Here is a 13,788-nt window from a genome sequence, read left to right as displayed (position 1 = left end):
GGCTTTATTATCCTTAGTTCCTCCAGGTTTGCTACTGGCTCCCCCTCCAAAAGTTGTCCAGCACAGAAAATAACCCTGTCTCCAAGGGTGGTCCTCCCCACCATAACTTCCTGCCCTTTTTAATTTTCCTTTGTCAGCACCTTTTCTAGGTACTCCCAAGAGCACCTGCAGTTCATTGCAAGGACTTACTAAAATCCCCTCAACCCTGGCAGCTAAATGTGTTTGGTGAAGTGTGTGGTTTGTATGTGCATCTGTCTGTGTGTCCACCTGTAGATGGGTGAGTGTGCATTTGGGCACATACTGCAATGAGTTGTCAGGTTTGCTTTGGCTTGATTGATTAATGAATCTCTCAGGTGAGGAGGAAAATAATAGAGGTGAAAGGGCCAGCCAGGTTCAAGTCTTGAATTAAACATGGGTCCCTTCCTCACCAAATTACTGCAATCACTGCACCAACTCATTACCCACAGCTGATGGGCTCTGAGTAGGGATTTTGGCATTGTGGGAAGAATCATAGAATTGTTTTGGTTGAGAAAGACCTTTAAGATCATTGAATCCAACCGTTAAGATGTGGCAGCTGACGGCCCAACATGGGAGCAGTGGGAAATGGAATAAGGAGATGCTGTGTAGGAGCTGAGGGGCAGGCTTTGCTGCAGATGAGTCCACTATGGAAATGGATGGCTCCTGCTGAAAGTGCAGTGCCTTGTGGATGTGTCTCACACTAAGGTGCGTTCTTTGTAGCCAAAGGCAGGGGTGAATGGACTTTGGGGTGAATGGAGTGAGTGAACCTGGAGGAACTGTTTACTTGGGAATCTTACTGTTCATCAGCATTTCCCAGGCTGCAGATAGGGAGCCCCTACCTTTTCCTCTTTTTTATGTTATCTGTCCTCCTTGCTCATTCCTTCATTCTGCTTTCTGAAGTTAAAACCTGTCTTTGGGGGCAGCATCTGGAGGTGGCCTTTTTTCAGGCATGGTTATCTTGCATATTGGGCCCTATTCAGAGATGTCAAATAATGAGGGTGAGAAGAAACTAGATCTTTCTTTATCTTAGGAAAGCAGGTGTGTTTATGCTTCATACAAGGTATGCACAGGCCACAATTATCTGGGCCCCGCAACCAAATCTTTAACAGGCCCCTTCTTTTTGGGGACATCAAATGAACCAGCAGCAAGGAAGAACCTGAAGGACCATGCTCCATTTCAACGACCTCCTAATCCCAAACATCTGCATCCATCCTTTGAGCTTAACTTCCCTATTTGACAACTTCAGTCACCATATTTTTTAAACTAGTGAGGTATTGTCCAGGCTTGTTCTCATCATCCAGCCCAGACTGATCCTGGGTATGACAATTTCTGGTGGTAAGGACACACTCCACCACCTCAGTACCATAAGAGTGGGAGATGTCCCCATTGGAGACCTGGCCTCTAGAAAGATTTTATTACACTTGCTGCATCTATTGAGGCTAGATTAGCCAAGGTACTTGAGACAGCCCCAGGTTCAGACTGGTGGCATGGCCAACAACCATTAACTAGGCTAAAAAACCCAATCATACACTAATGTGTCTATTTTTTTCCCCAGGAGACCATCACATTGTTCAGCTTCAGCTCAAGTCCAAGGAAACGGGCATGACCTTTGCCAGCACCAGCTTCGTCTTCTACAACTGCAGCGTCCACAACTCGTATGTTCAGTTCTTTTGATACCTGCTTTCCATTCCACCCCTGAATCTACCACAGAACCCACTGCTGCCTGGGGCATGTGTCCCTCAGGAAGCTGGTTATGCATGGAGGTGACCAGGGGTAGAGTCGCTTGTGTCATAGTCAGTGCAGTAGGGTCTCTCCTGAGAAGTCCAAGAGTAGTATAGTGACCATTTGTTCTGATGATAAGCCTCCTTTGCAGGAAGGCATTGAGTTGAGTGGCATATCCTTATGCAGAGGAGCATCACACTAGTGGGGGTTTGCAACAGAATTAAGTCAAAAGTGAGTCATGACCTCAGCAAATGCTCCTGTCATCTTCCTATTAAGCAGTGTTCTGTGGATAGCTGAATCCAGCCTATCCATTCACATTTTCAGCCCTCATCCGTGTTGTTATTTCCACCAGTAGGAGCCTGTTCCAGGTGGTTAGTATGGGCTTGGACCCTCAGATCTGGAATGGCAGGAGTTTCTGGTTGCTCCATGATGTAAGCTGATGGGAAACACACAGCTGATTCCCTCAAGACCATCCTTTCCATCCTGCAAGCTCTTTTACTCCCCTGCACCCCATCCTAATAGGGTTTAGCTGGCACGTGGGTCTTCTCAAGTGCTTCCCCACCAGAGCAGATCTGCACCTTTCTTGCAGAAAGATGCTCTTCCAGCAGGATGATCCATCCCTGAACAAGGATGAGCAGCTCTTTCCCCACCACTGAGCCATCAGAAGTGCCAAAAGCAGATAATTACTGTGGCTCAGCAATTCACAAGAAAAGGCAAATCCTATTTCTGTGTTCCTGCTGCTTTGACAAACAGTGTCAGAAAGCAAGTGTTGGAGGGGGTTGGAGGGGGAGAGCAGGAGAGATGGTGGTGTTAAATATTTATGGCATGTTTTGGTTTCTTACTTGACAAACTATAATACACCATCCATTTTTAATTTGATGTATCAGAGCAAGCACTTGTTACCAATCTGAAGAGTAGCTCACTGCAATAGAGCTGAAAGTGGGTTGGAGCTGGGCAAGATTTCACAGAGACAAGGGCAGAGGGTAGGTGTGCTGAGCCTCTTGGGCTCAGCCAAGCTCTACTAAAGGTAATTTTTTTCACTCATGCCCATTAAAAAAAAACAGTGGCACAGAAGGACCGGGAAAATTTTCTACCTTCAAATCCCCTCCAGGTCATGCAGAACTTACAGCTGTATGATGATCTCCAGCAGTGTGAGTGACCAGGAGTTGCTACCATCAGGGTTTGTTATGTGCAGAGAGCTTGTTATGGCTCAGTTTGGCTGTTGGTGAGCAGACATCATATTAAATTTTTAACAAACCCAAGTGGGATGTAGGTTTAAGTCAGTTCTGTAACACAGCCAGGAGAAGTGTTTGCAGCTCTTACTCCACAGGGTCTATGGGGCATAGGAGAGCAAACCCTTGTAAGATGGATGGAATAGCTCTTTCTTACACTCTGAGCAGATGACATCATAAATATGCCCTCCGCTTCCCAAGCAGCTGCTACAATAGTCTTCCCTTCTGTGTTGAGATATAGAAAAGAAGAACACAGTTATTTGCAGGAGCCATCTAGCCCTGGGCAGAGCTCACTCGAAGAAGCCTGTGAGACACAATGGAAAGAAAATTCCCTACCTCACCCTTGGTGCTCTGATTTTGGTGTTTCCTAATTTTTGCCACTGTATCATATGTGGGAGTGAGAGAATTGGCCAGATGGGACTGCTGGTGCACAGGGACTGCCCTCATCACCTCTCCCACTAGCACGTCCCTGGACCACCTTCTCTTTATATGTTTGCAGCTCCCAGGGCACTGATGCAGTTCTTTGTGGAGGCAGCAATGCTGTAGCAGTTTCCACCCATCTCCTGAGCTGGTATTTTTTGTTACACTCAGGTTTTTGTTAAGGCAAAAGGAGAAATGCCTCTTATCTATAGATCTGAGAACTTGTCGATAGTCTGATTAAAAGTTCTAACAGGACAACTAAAATATAGCAGATAATTATTATTACTCTAGATACAATAGTATGAAGGCAATGTAAATTATTTGATTAATCTGAGAGATTTGTGATCACAGTGACAACCAGTTCAGGACATGGCAAGTCCAGCACTGTCCTGTAGCCTTATGGTGTCAGGTCAGTTCAAAGCTTCTTGCTGTCTGCCAGTGATGGCAAAAGCAACATTTGCCGAGTTCCGTTCCCCTTCGAGAAACACTATCAGCCTCAAAGTCTGTCCTGTTGGTTGATAGGCCCAGCTGGCCAGGTGACTACCATTTCTCTCTATCTCCAGGTGTCTGTCATGCGTGGAGAGCCCTTATCGGTGTCACTGGTGCAAGTACCGCCATGTCTGCACTCACGACCCCAGCTCCTGCTCCTTCCAGGAGGGACGAGTCAAGCTGCCTGAGGTAGGCAGGGGCACAAGGCATGTGTTTCTGATGTGGGCTGCGCCGGGCCAGGATGACTTCTTGGCCTCGGTCAAACCAACCGTTCCAGAATCCTCCTCTACCTCTCGTTCCACCCCATCCCTCTTCTGCTTACCCTCCAGGAGACTCTCACCTATTCCTTTACAGATAGTTCCTCTCCTCTCTGCTCTGTCAGATGTCCCAGGAGCTGTTTTCTTTCTCCTACACGCTACAGGGAGTATGCTACCTCAGAAAGTCATTGTGAGCTCCCAGATACAAGGGAGGATGGGAAACACTGAGCAAGTGTCTCCTCCAGAGGGAAAGAGGTTGTCTCTGAAAAGATGCCCCAGGCTGCTGAGATCTGAGGAGGATTTAGGACTATGTTCACAGCGTCAGTTGATTTCAGACAAGCTTTGAGCACCTCTGTGGCTTTTTGGATCTGATGCCTAAGAGCCAGTTCCTCGCACTGCCTCCAGCCAAGGCTGTGGAATATGTCATTGCCAGTTGCTGAGCTGAGCTGGACCTAGGGGCTTAATGCAGAGCTGGCTGCTAGGCTGAAAATGTTGTCTGGTTCATGACAAACACTTGCAGACAAGTGGAGCTTAGCAGAATACAAATAGGAAGCCGCTTAATTACTTCCTGATGAGAAATGGCCTGAAAGCATCCTGACCTGTCTGGTAAATGACCTGAGATGCTTTGTTGTCTTCCTGGCCCAAGAGATCAGTACCCATTATGAGATCTGCTATCTGCTGAACCACCAGGCACAGAGGTGGCTGCTGAAAGTTCTGGTAATGTGTGGTGCATTCAGAAGATGAAATCCCCACTGCTGCCTGTGCTGCCTTCCGGGTCTGGTATCTCCAAGTGTTCCCCAACCCATGCCTCAGACACGCCAGTTTGCTGGACCAAATGATACACACGTGTCTTCACACTTCTGTGGCATTTCCCATTCCCTCCCACCTCTTCCTTATGTGCTGCTTGAGATGTCACTTACATGCTGGTTGAGGTGATCTGGAGCAGACATCCTGAACTGCTGTGGCATTGGGACAAACCATAAATATTCATGAGCAGGGAGGTTGCCAGTTCATCTACCAGGATTCAGAATTTGCTGCAAACCTGCTGGAAAACTTGCTGAGGAGCTGGAAGGCTTAACATCCTCTGCTTGGTGATGAAGTGGTGAAGGAAGGCAGCCCTTCTGGTAGGTTATACCAACCCGACAGGCTCTGTTCCCTCACATATAGCCTTGGAAGAATCATAGAATCATAGAATCAATAAGGTTGGAAAAGATCTCAAAGATCATCAAGTCCAACCTGTCACCCAACACCTCATGACTACTAAACCATGGCAACAAGTGCCACGTCCAATCCCATCTTCAATACCTCCAGGGATAGTGACTCCACCACTTCCCAGGGTAGCCCATTCCAATGGCTAATAACTCTCTCTGTGAAAAACTTTCTCCTCAGCTCAGGCCTAAACTTCCGCTGGCACAGTTTGAGACTGTGTTCTCTTGTTCTCTTGCTGATCGCCTGGGAGAAGAGACCAATCCCCATCTGGCTACAGCCTCCCTTCAGGTAGTTGTGGAGAGCAATAAGGTCTGCCCTGAGCCTCCTCTTCTCCAGGCCAAGCAACCCCAGCTCCCTCAGCCTCTTCTCATAGAGCTTGTGGTCCAGACCTCTCCCCAGCCTCATTGCCCTTCTCTGGACATGCTTCCCTGCTCCAGCTGGCCACACTATGTATGATACAGGCCAGGATGCCATTGGCCTTCTTGGCCACCTGGGCACACTGCTGGCTCATGTTCAGCCAGCAGTCAATCAGTACCCCTAGGTCCCTTTCTGTCTGGATGCTCTCCAGCCACTCCAAGTCCCAGCCTGTAGCACTGCATGGTGTTCTTGTGGCCAAAGTGCAGCACCCGGCCCTTGGACTTGTTGAATGCCATCATGTTGGACTCTGCCCATCTGTCCAGCCTGTCAAGGTCCCTCTGGAGAGCACTTCTACCCTCTAATTACTGCTTACTTTGTCCAGCCCTGCTGAGCACAAGTCTCGGTGCCCTCAAACTGCAGGGACCTCAATCTCTTGCTCAGGTGGCATTTCCCAGAACACTTCTTCTCAGTGCCCTGCTGTGCAATGACACCACCATTTATCACCTCTGGCAGACTCCTTCTATTGTCTCTTATGTACAAAGTGCAGGACTCACCTTTCCAGTTCCCAGCTCTTCTCCAATCCTCTGCCCAAAGTGAAGTGCCTGCATCTCTCAGTGCATCTCCTCCTCCCTCAACCCCTAACAATCCCTGGTATTTCTGACACTTAGTCCCATCAGAAATGAGATAATGAGAAGCTCTGTGTCATCCTAGTTCCTTAGGGACTGGACTGGGGATGGCATAGACCCTGGTCTTTATGGCCTCCACAGTCTTGATCTGCAGAACTGGGGAGGAGGCAGTGAACTCACTGTCCTCTGCAGATCTACCTATTTTAGCATACCTTCTCTATTGCTACTTTATCTGCTCTTGTTCATTTTGTTTCTGAAAGGTATTCTCTTCGGACTAGGAGACAGCTCCAGTCTGGGGGGCTTTGTCTGTCAGTAGAGATGGTTCTTTCTCTATTCAGTCCAGATTCTCCCTCTTCAATGTTGCAAAGCTGCTCTGTGCATGCCAGCAGAGAGTCCCACAGAAGACACCTGTTGCTCTTCAAGGCAGTGAAGGCTTCACGAGACACATTCATGTCACATTGGTCATTTTTAATGAAACCCGCAGCCCTCTTGGCTTCTGCAGCAAAAGCATCTCTGGGCACAAAGCTTCTTCCCATGGGAGACAACATTTGGCAGTCAGCTGCTCAGCTCAGGAGTTGGTTTTTCTGCCTGCTGTGCAGAATAAACACTTCTCAGCACTGGAATGACTGGACAGTATCTGCAAGAATCTGCCTTGCAAAACCCCAGAATTCCGGAGATAGCTTTCTACCTGGCAATGAGAGAAATGTCCTGTAGTTCAGGGTCCTTCTCATTGCCATCTGTGTGTTTGTGGCTCTCCAGGACACTAGGGCTGGGGGAGGATGGCATCAGAAGTGCATTCTGACAAACACAACTTGACATTCATTCTGTGGCCAGAAAGGTTTTGTCAAATGGCACTTTGAGCAAATGCTGCATAGATCTCCCACGCTTCTCTTGAGAAGCCATCTTTTCACTGACTCATCTCGCTCACTGTAATTTCCACTGTCTATTTTTCACTTTCACCATTAATTCTTTCCTTTTCTGTCCTGTACCCATGCCTATTCATTCAGTAGGTTCTTTGAACAATAGAAACCATTTGGTAACTTGAAGCCAAGCCTGGCTCCTCACTCTCTATCCAGACCTCCACCCAGTTGTCAATGTCATAACATGACTTGCAAGATTGGAAAGACTGAGGTCCATATACAGACCTCCTAATACCATCCCAATATCAGCAGTGTTCAGAATGTACCATCACCTTGAGTGGTCCTATTTTTACTGGTTTTTCATCTTCATTTGCAAGTCTCCTTCTGATCCCTGCTTCTACAAGCAGTTGAACCCTCAGATCAGGAAGGGGAAGTGTATGCTACCATCCAGGTATGAGTACTTGCTGAATCAGTAAGTGTCAAGGAGGAAATGATGAGAAACTGTATTACCATTGTTGAATGGTTGGATCATCCCATTTGCAGTCCTCCCATGAGTCTGCTGAGCAGATTAGCATGGCCAGCTTCCAGGATCATATGGTCTGATTATACCAAGAGACTCTGCCAAGCAAACAAACATTGGTGTTACTCTGTCATATGGACCACTGCCAGAAACTCCTTCCCTCGGTAATCATCATTGCTGGCGTGTCAAACCTGCTCCCTTCCCCCTCACTATGGCTTTCACCTTCTCATGTTGATGCACCCACCTCCAGGTGATCTTTTTCTCACTTTGCCTCTACAACATCTTGCCATCATGTGGGAAGAGGCTTCCCACTCTCCAGATGCCCTGGGCCAGTTGGATTGATTGGGTTGGTACCAATCAATCACCCTGGAACATCTTGGAGCACTTTGAAAAGAGGCTTGTGGTCTCATGTACTTCTGATTATCATTTCCTTAACACATCTCATGTGTTTCTGTATTCCCATGGGCTCAACCTGCCTTTCTTTGAGGTCTTCTTCATGTTCTCTGAGGGGATCTTTTTTTGTTTTTTTACCTTTTTGGTTTTGTTTTCCTTGTGGTGTGAGTTCTTGGTTAGTGTAGAGTGCAGAATGAATCTGAGACTGACCCAGCAGGACAGTAGAAAGGTTTTGACCATGACCCATGCTGTCCATAAGGCAAGATGCTGTTTCTATATGTGTGGCCTGTGATCTACCATCCAAGGGAGGGCTTTGAATTTTGAAATGGATAGATAGAACTGGTTGTCCTGTCTCCACAAGGCAAAATGAAACCAGAGATGGAGAAATGACAGAAAAGGAACATCCCTCTCTATCAACAAGAAGCCATGATTTTCTTACCTGTCACTTGTGAGATTCTCGGTGAATCAACTCTGCCTATGATAGACCTGTATCAACCACTTTTGGAGCCTTGGGAAATCCCATTTTTGCTCCTGTTGAAGAACTCCAGCATGGTTAGAAAGCATGATTATTTATTATTAGGGTACTGAGCTCAATCAGAAAGGGTTGATGATGTCTCTGGATGATTTGTGGCAGAAATACTTCACCTTGGCATATAATTTCCCCTTACGGCAGGTTTTGGAAAGCCAAGTCCACTACCTTCAAATATACTCAGTGAATTCTTGCTTTAGAAAAAGGAGCTGATATTATTGTTATTGAGGGCGGGAAGGGAAGGAATGAGGAAAAAAAAAAAACAAAACAAAAAACAGACAATATTTTAATACTGGAGTGGATTGGGTTTGCTATTGTTTTTCTCCAAGAAAGCTGGTGGCAAAAGCAAAGAGAATTAGTCTCAAAGATAGAGGGGAGCAGGCCAAATTTCTGTTTTTTTTCTTGACCATCTCCTCTCTGCTTTTGACATTTGCTGCTGACCATAGCTGAGGTTGTAGTGAGGGACTAATGTTGCACCACAAACTACTTCACACACTGTGAAATTACAATATCACAGTATAGCTAAGGCTGGAAGAGACCCCAAGGATCATCAAGTCCAACCTGTCTCCACAGACCTCACGACTAGACCATGGCACCAAGTGCCACGTCCAATCTCCTCTTGAACACCTCCAGGGACGGTGACTCCACCACCTCCCTGGGCAGCCCATTCCAATGACAAATGACTCACTCAGTGAAGAACTTTCTCCTCACTTTGAGTCTAAACCTCCCCTGGTGCAGCTTGAGACTGTGTCCCCTTGTTCTGGTGCTGGTTGATGTAATTGGCAAATAAGATCTTGCTTAGTCATTTTCTTCTGCCATTGGGTAAAGCAATCAAGAAGTAGCAGAAGGAAACTGAAGCACAGAGGAATAAAACAATTCCTTTGAGGGTCTCTGGTGTGATAGAAGCATCAGAAGCAGCACTTGTCTCTCTTGATATCTGTTACCCAATACACCTGATTGCATCATCCATCTTGTCATCGTAATACTCATCAATATCTAAAGGGTAAGTGTCAGGATGATGAGCCAGACTTGTCTCAATGGTGTTCAGTGACAGGACAAGGAGCAATGGACACTAACTGGAACACAGAAAGTTCCACATAAACATAAGGAAAAAAAATTTGCTTTAAGAGTAGCAGAGCACTGGAACAGACTGCTCAAGAAGGTTATGGAGTTTCATTCCCTGGAGAGATTACAAACCTGTCTGGATGTGATCTTATGTGATTTACTCTAGGTGATCCTTGTTTAACAGATAGGGTGGGCTCAATGATCTTCAGAGGTCCCTTCCAGCCTCTACCATTCTGTGATTCTGTACAGACCTGCTCTGGTCCAGTGGATAGTTTCCATGTCAATGTTTTGCAGACATCTGTATAAGGATGTGGAAGCTGGGGTAACCTCCTTGAGCTGATGGGATAAGGGATTAAATCTTTTGTTCCTTATTCTCTAAGATGAACACTATTTATTCCAGGCCTTGCAGGGATTTTAGCTTTATGTGGAGGAAAGAGAAGGAGAAAAAAACTGGCAAAAGCCAAAAGCAAGCTTAGATAACAAATCTGTCATCCACTGGGTTTAAAAGATACATAATCATTTAATTACCTTGAAGGACGTTTTCATCTTCCCCTGCTCAGCCGATTTGCGTGAGCGTGTGTTTTCCTTCCTCCCCCAAACAAGCTTTTTATTAGAAGGATTTTCATCTGCCTCCTAAAAGGAGAAGAGAAGAAAAGATCTCACACCAAAGCCTTTTTATGTTGAGTTGTACGTGCTAACGCCAGTAAAGCCCACATAAAAGAAACAACTGCTGCAAATATTAATTTGTCAGAAGTGCTAGAAAGCCATCTGAGCAGCATGCTGGAGAGCAGCTGCTGAGGAGCCCAGTGTAGCTTCGCCCAACTCTTCCTCGTGTCTCACACTGAACGAAGAATCATAGAGTGGTTTGAGTTGGAAGGGATCTTTAAAGATCATGGAATCACAGGTCAGCTAGTCCAACCCCTGGGCAGTCAGCTGGGGCAACTTCAACCAGAGCAAGTTGCTCAGAGCCCCAAATAGCCTGACCCGCAGTGGTTCCTGGATGGGATATTTCCCACTCCCCTGGGCAACCCTGAATAGTGTTTCATTACCTTCATTGTAAAAGTTTTCTTCATTCTATCTAGTCTAAATATAAGATGATTGGGTTTGGGAGAAAGAACTGTAACAGAATTGGATTATTGGGAATGGGGTTTTTTTGGGAAGGAAGGAATCCTAGAATGCACTGGGTTGGAAGGCACCTCTGGAGGTCTAGCCCAACCCCTCTGCACTGAGCAGGGACATCCCAAATTAGATCAGGTTGCTCAGAGCCCCTCAAGCTTGACCTTCAATATCTCCAGGGATGGGGCCTCCATCCCATCAGGGAAGAAGAGAGTGGAATAAAGAAGGCAGGGAGTGGGAATGACAGCTCAGCCTGAACTGGCAGATATCAAAGAGGCACTTGGATGGTGCCCTTAATAACATGCTTTAAATTTCAGTCAACCCTGAAGTGGTCAGGCAGTTGGATTAATATGAAAATATTCTTATCCTATTCTACTCCATGCCATTTCATGCCATTCCCTTGTGACAATGCCCACATATCCTCATCATGAACTTTGTCTGTAGCAAACTCAGAGCTCCCTTCCCCACCCTGTCAGTGCAGATCTCTATTTGGCTCAGGACGGGACTTGCCTCCAGATGTCAGCAGACAGTTGTTCAGGGCCCCAAAATGTCCTGCTTTGTCCTCTTTGCAAGGTACAGAAATTGGCCACAGTGCCTACCTCATCCCAAAATTCACCCTGGAACATGGATGGATGTGATGATCTTCAGGATCTCTTCCAACCAAAACAATTCTCTGACTATGATTTTACAGTTCTTTGGGTGGCTGCACTGGGGAGAGGGCAGATGACCTGCAGGGCCACCCAGTGAACACAGTCAACTCCTTGCTTCCTTGCAGCATCACCTTCTGGTGATGCATCTTCAGTTGTTGCTGTGGCAACTGCTGTTTCTCTCCCGCTCCAGTTTCCAGCCTTCTTTAACCTGGCCAGAGAGGTGGCTGCTGGAAGCATCAGCACAGAAAAGAGACAAAACCCATCTCTGCTCCAATTAATGTGTCCCTCATTTCCCAGGGACTCTAATGACAGTTACAGCAAGGCCAGTGTCAAATCCTTCCCCACTTGTCAATTTTCCACTCACTTATCCTGGCACCTGTCTATCATTAAGGGGAGGATGCGAGCTGTAGTTTCTATGGCAACTGCAAGCAACCTGCTGTCTTCAAATGATGTGAGCAGGCAGAGAGACCACAGGAGAGGAGATCAGGAGCAGCTCTAGATGGCAGCTGCTGTGGGCAACAGCAGCCACCCCATGCAGATGGGATCTGGCATGGTGATGCATGCATTTCATGGCACCTGCTTTTAAAGCAACATGGGGGTTTGGTGGTTATTATGTATTTAGCTCTTAGAAGTCTTTCAAGCACAGAATCAGAATGGTAGGGGTTGGAAGAGTGACCTCTGGAGATCATGAAGTCCAACTCTCCTACCAGAGCAAGTTCACCTAGAACAGGTTGCACAAGATGGTGTCCAGGTAAGTAGCTAATGACTCCAGAGACAGAGGCTCCACAGCCTCTCTGAAAGTTCAGTCTTGACAGCATCCTGTCCAGAGGGAGTTAGGCTTAATCTGTGAGGAAACTGTAGATGATGGTTTGCATCCAGTCATGCCATGGGGCTCCTGGTTTGCATTTCAGGCTCTGGCTTTTCTTCCCTCATCCACCATTAAAGCCCTTACCCAGAAATGGAGATGTTATCATGTATTGGGTACAACCTCTTTAGAGAGGATGCTTGAGATAATAAGAGGAAATTAAGCACAGAAATTGGAGGCCAGGCAGAAAGCTTTCCCCTTGCTCTTGGAGTCCTGGTAGAGCATGAAAACACTGCTCAGAGGCACTGTCAAGTAGTGTATGAGGCGACAGGTTTTATTTCAGCAGATGAGAGTTTTATTCCTGGCTGGGAGCTGACTCGGACACATTCACCTTTCTGTGCCCCTGTTCCTCTCACACCCTCTTCCCATTTGGGTAATGACTTTGTGAATAGGTGCTTGTGCAGCACTCCGTACCTAGAGCTGTGATCTCACAGTGGGGGTCCTTCATAAGAAGTTTTTGAGCATGTACAAACAAATCAGAGGATTTGCTGTTGTTTGCAGGTCATACCGACTTGCACTGAGGTGAGGAAAAAGATGGAAAGCCTAGGTGTGAAGTGGCTTTTTATTTTGGGATACCTTTTGGTATCTCTGAGCCTTTCTGCCCTACAGTCATCCAGCTCACAGGGGAAAAGGCTGGTAACTTGTTCAACTTCCACAGAACATTTTAGCAAGTGCTGGATCTGCAGGAAATATGTCCTGGTGCAGGGCAGTTCCATCACATCTCTTGTTGAGATCTCCAATAGGAACTGATGCCCGATGAAAAAATTTCTCCCTGTGAGAGGTCCATCCTACCTTAATACATGGTTTTGTTAGAGCTTAGTTTCTTCAGCCACAATGCAAGTGACTAATGAAGGACATGTTCACGTCATTTCTAGGAACAACTTGGGGAGATTTCTCGGAATGGAGATGTAACTCCATTACCACAGCCCTTAGAAATGTCACTCATAACAGTTGGGCTGCTCATCTTTGTCGTGGAAACTTGTTTATCCCACAGGACAAAGTGACCTGAAAATGCAACAGGATAATATTCATCTGTCCTCACCAACACAGCATCCTTGAAATATCACCAGTAAGAGCTTCTGTTGTTTTGATAGCCTAGCTCAGTGAAATGTCATTGTAATGCCTTGGGTGGCTACAGGGGTTTTGTGGATACCTGGACACCTGTAGGACTGCTAGGATCTCTTTGGTACCCTGCAGTTTGAGAGAGGAAAGACAGTTCCCTGTTCAGACTTAGTCCAGGGTAATGGTCTAGTCCTGAAGCAGGAAGATTTTTGTTTTTCTCCATTGTATTATCAACTTCATTCACTGCTTTGGGACATGAGAGCGTTTGAGACCTGGCCAAGAAGAAATATTTTCAGGATGTTGAAACTGCAGACAAGAAGTGAGGCTGGAATGTGTCTTCTGCCCTTCTCGGGGCATTTCTGGGCCACTGATCCCAGACCTCATTGTCTTTGGGCAGA

General features: G+C 46.5%; 1 protein-coding gene across 2 annotated transcripts in view; it reads left to right on the top strand.

The window, feature by feature from the left end:
- Nucleotides 1–13,788, top strand: part of PLXNA4 (plexin A4) — a 538,983-nt gene that overhangs the window by 407,622 nt on the left and 117,573 nt on the right. For both annotated transcript variants that reach the window (XM_054178000.1, XM_054177999.1), the window contains exons 8-9: nucleotides 1,574–1,673; nucleotides 3,956–4,070. In XM_054178000.1, the coding sequence (XP_054033975.1) occupies nucleotides 1,574–1,673; nucleotides 3,956–4,070 (215 nt within the window). The remainder of the gene's footprint in view (nucleotides 1–1,573; nucleotides 1,674–3,955; nucleotides 4,071–13,788) is intronic.

The sequence above is a fragment of the Dryobates pubescens genome, chromosome Z (assembly GCF_014839835.1).
Source record: "Dryobates pubescens isolate bDryPub1 chromosome Z, bDryPub1.pri, whole genome shotgun sequence".
NCBI classification, from domain to species: domain Eukaryota; kingdom Metazoa; phylum Chordata; class Aves; order Piciformes; family Picidae; genus Dryobates; species Dryobates pubescens.
The sequence above is the reverse complement of the archived record's forward strand: the minus strand, read 5'-3'. Positions and strand labels throughout refer to the sequence as shown.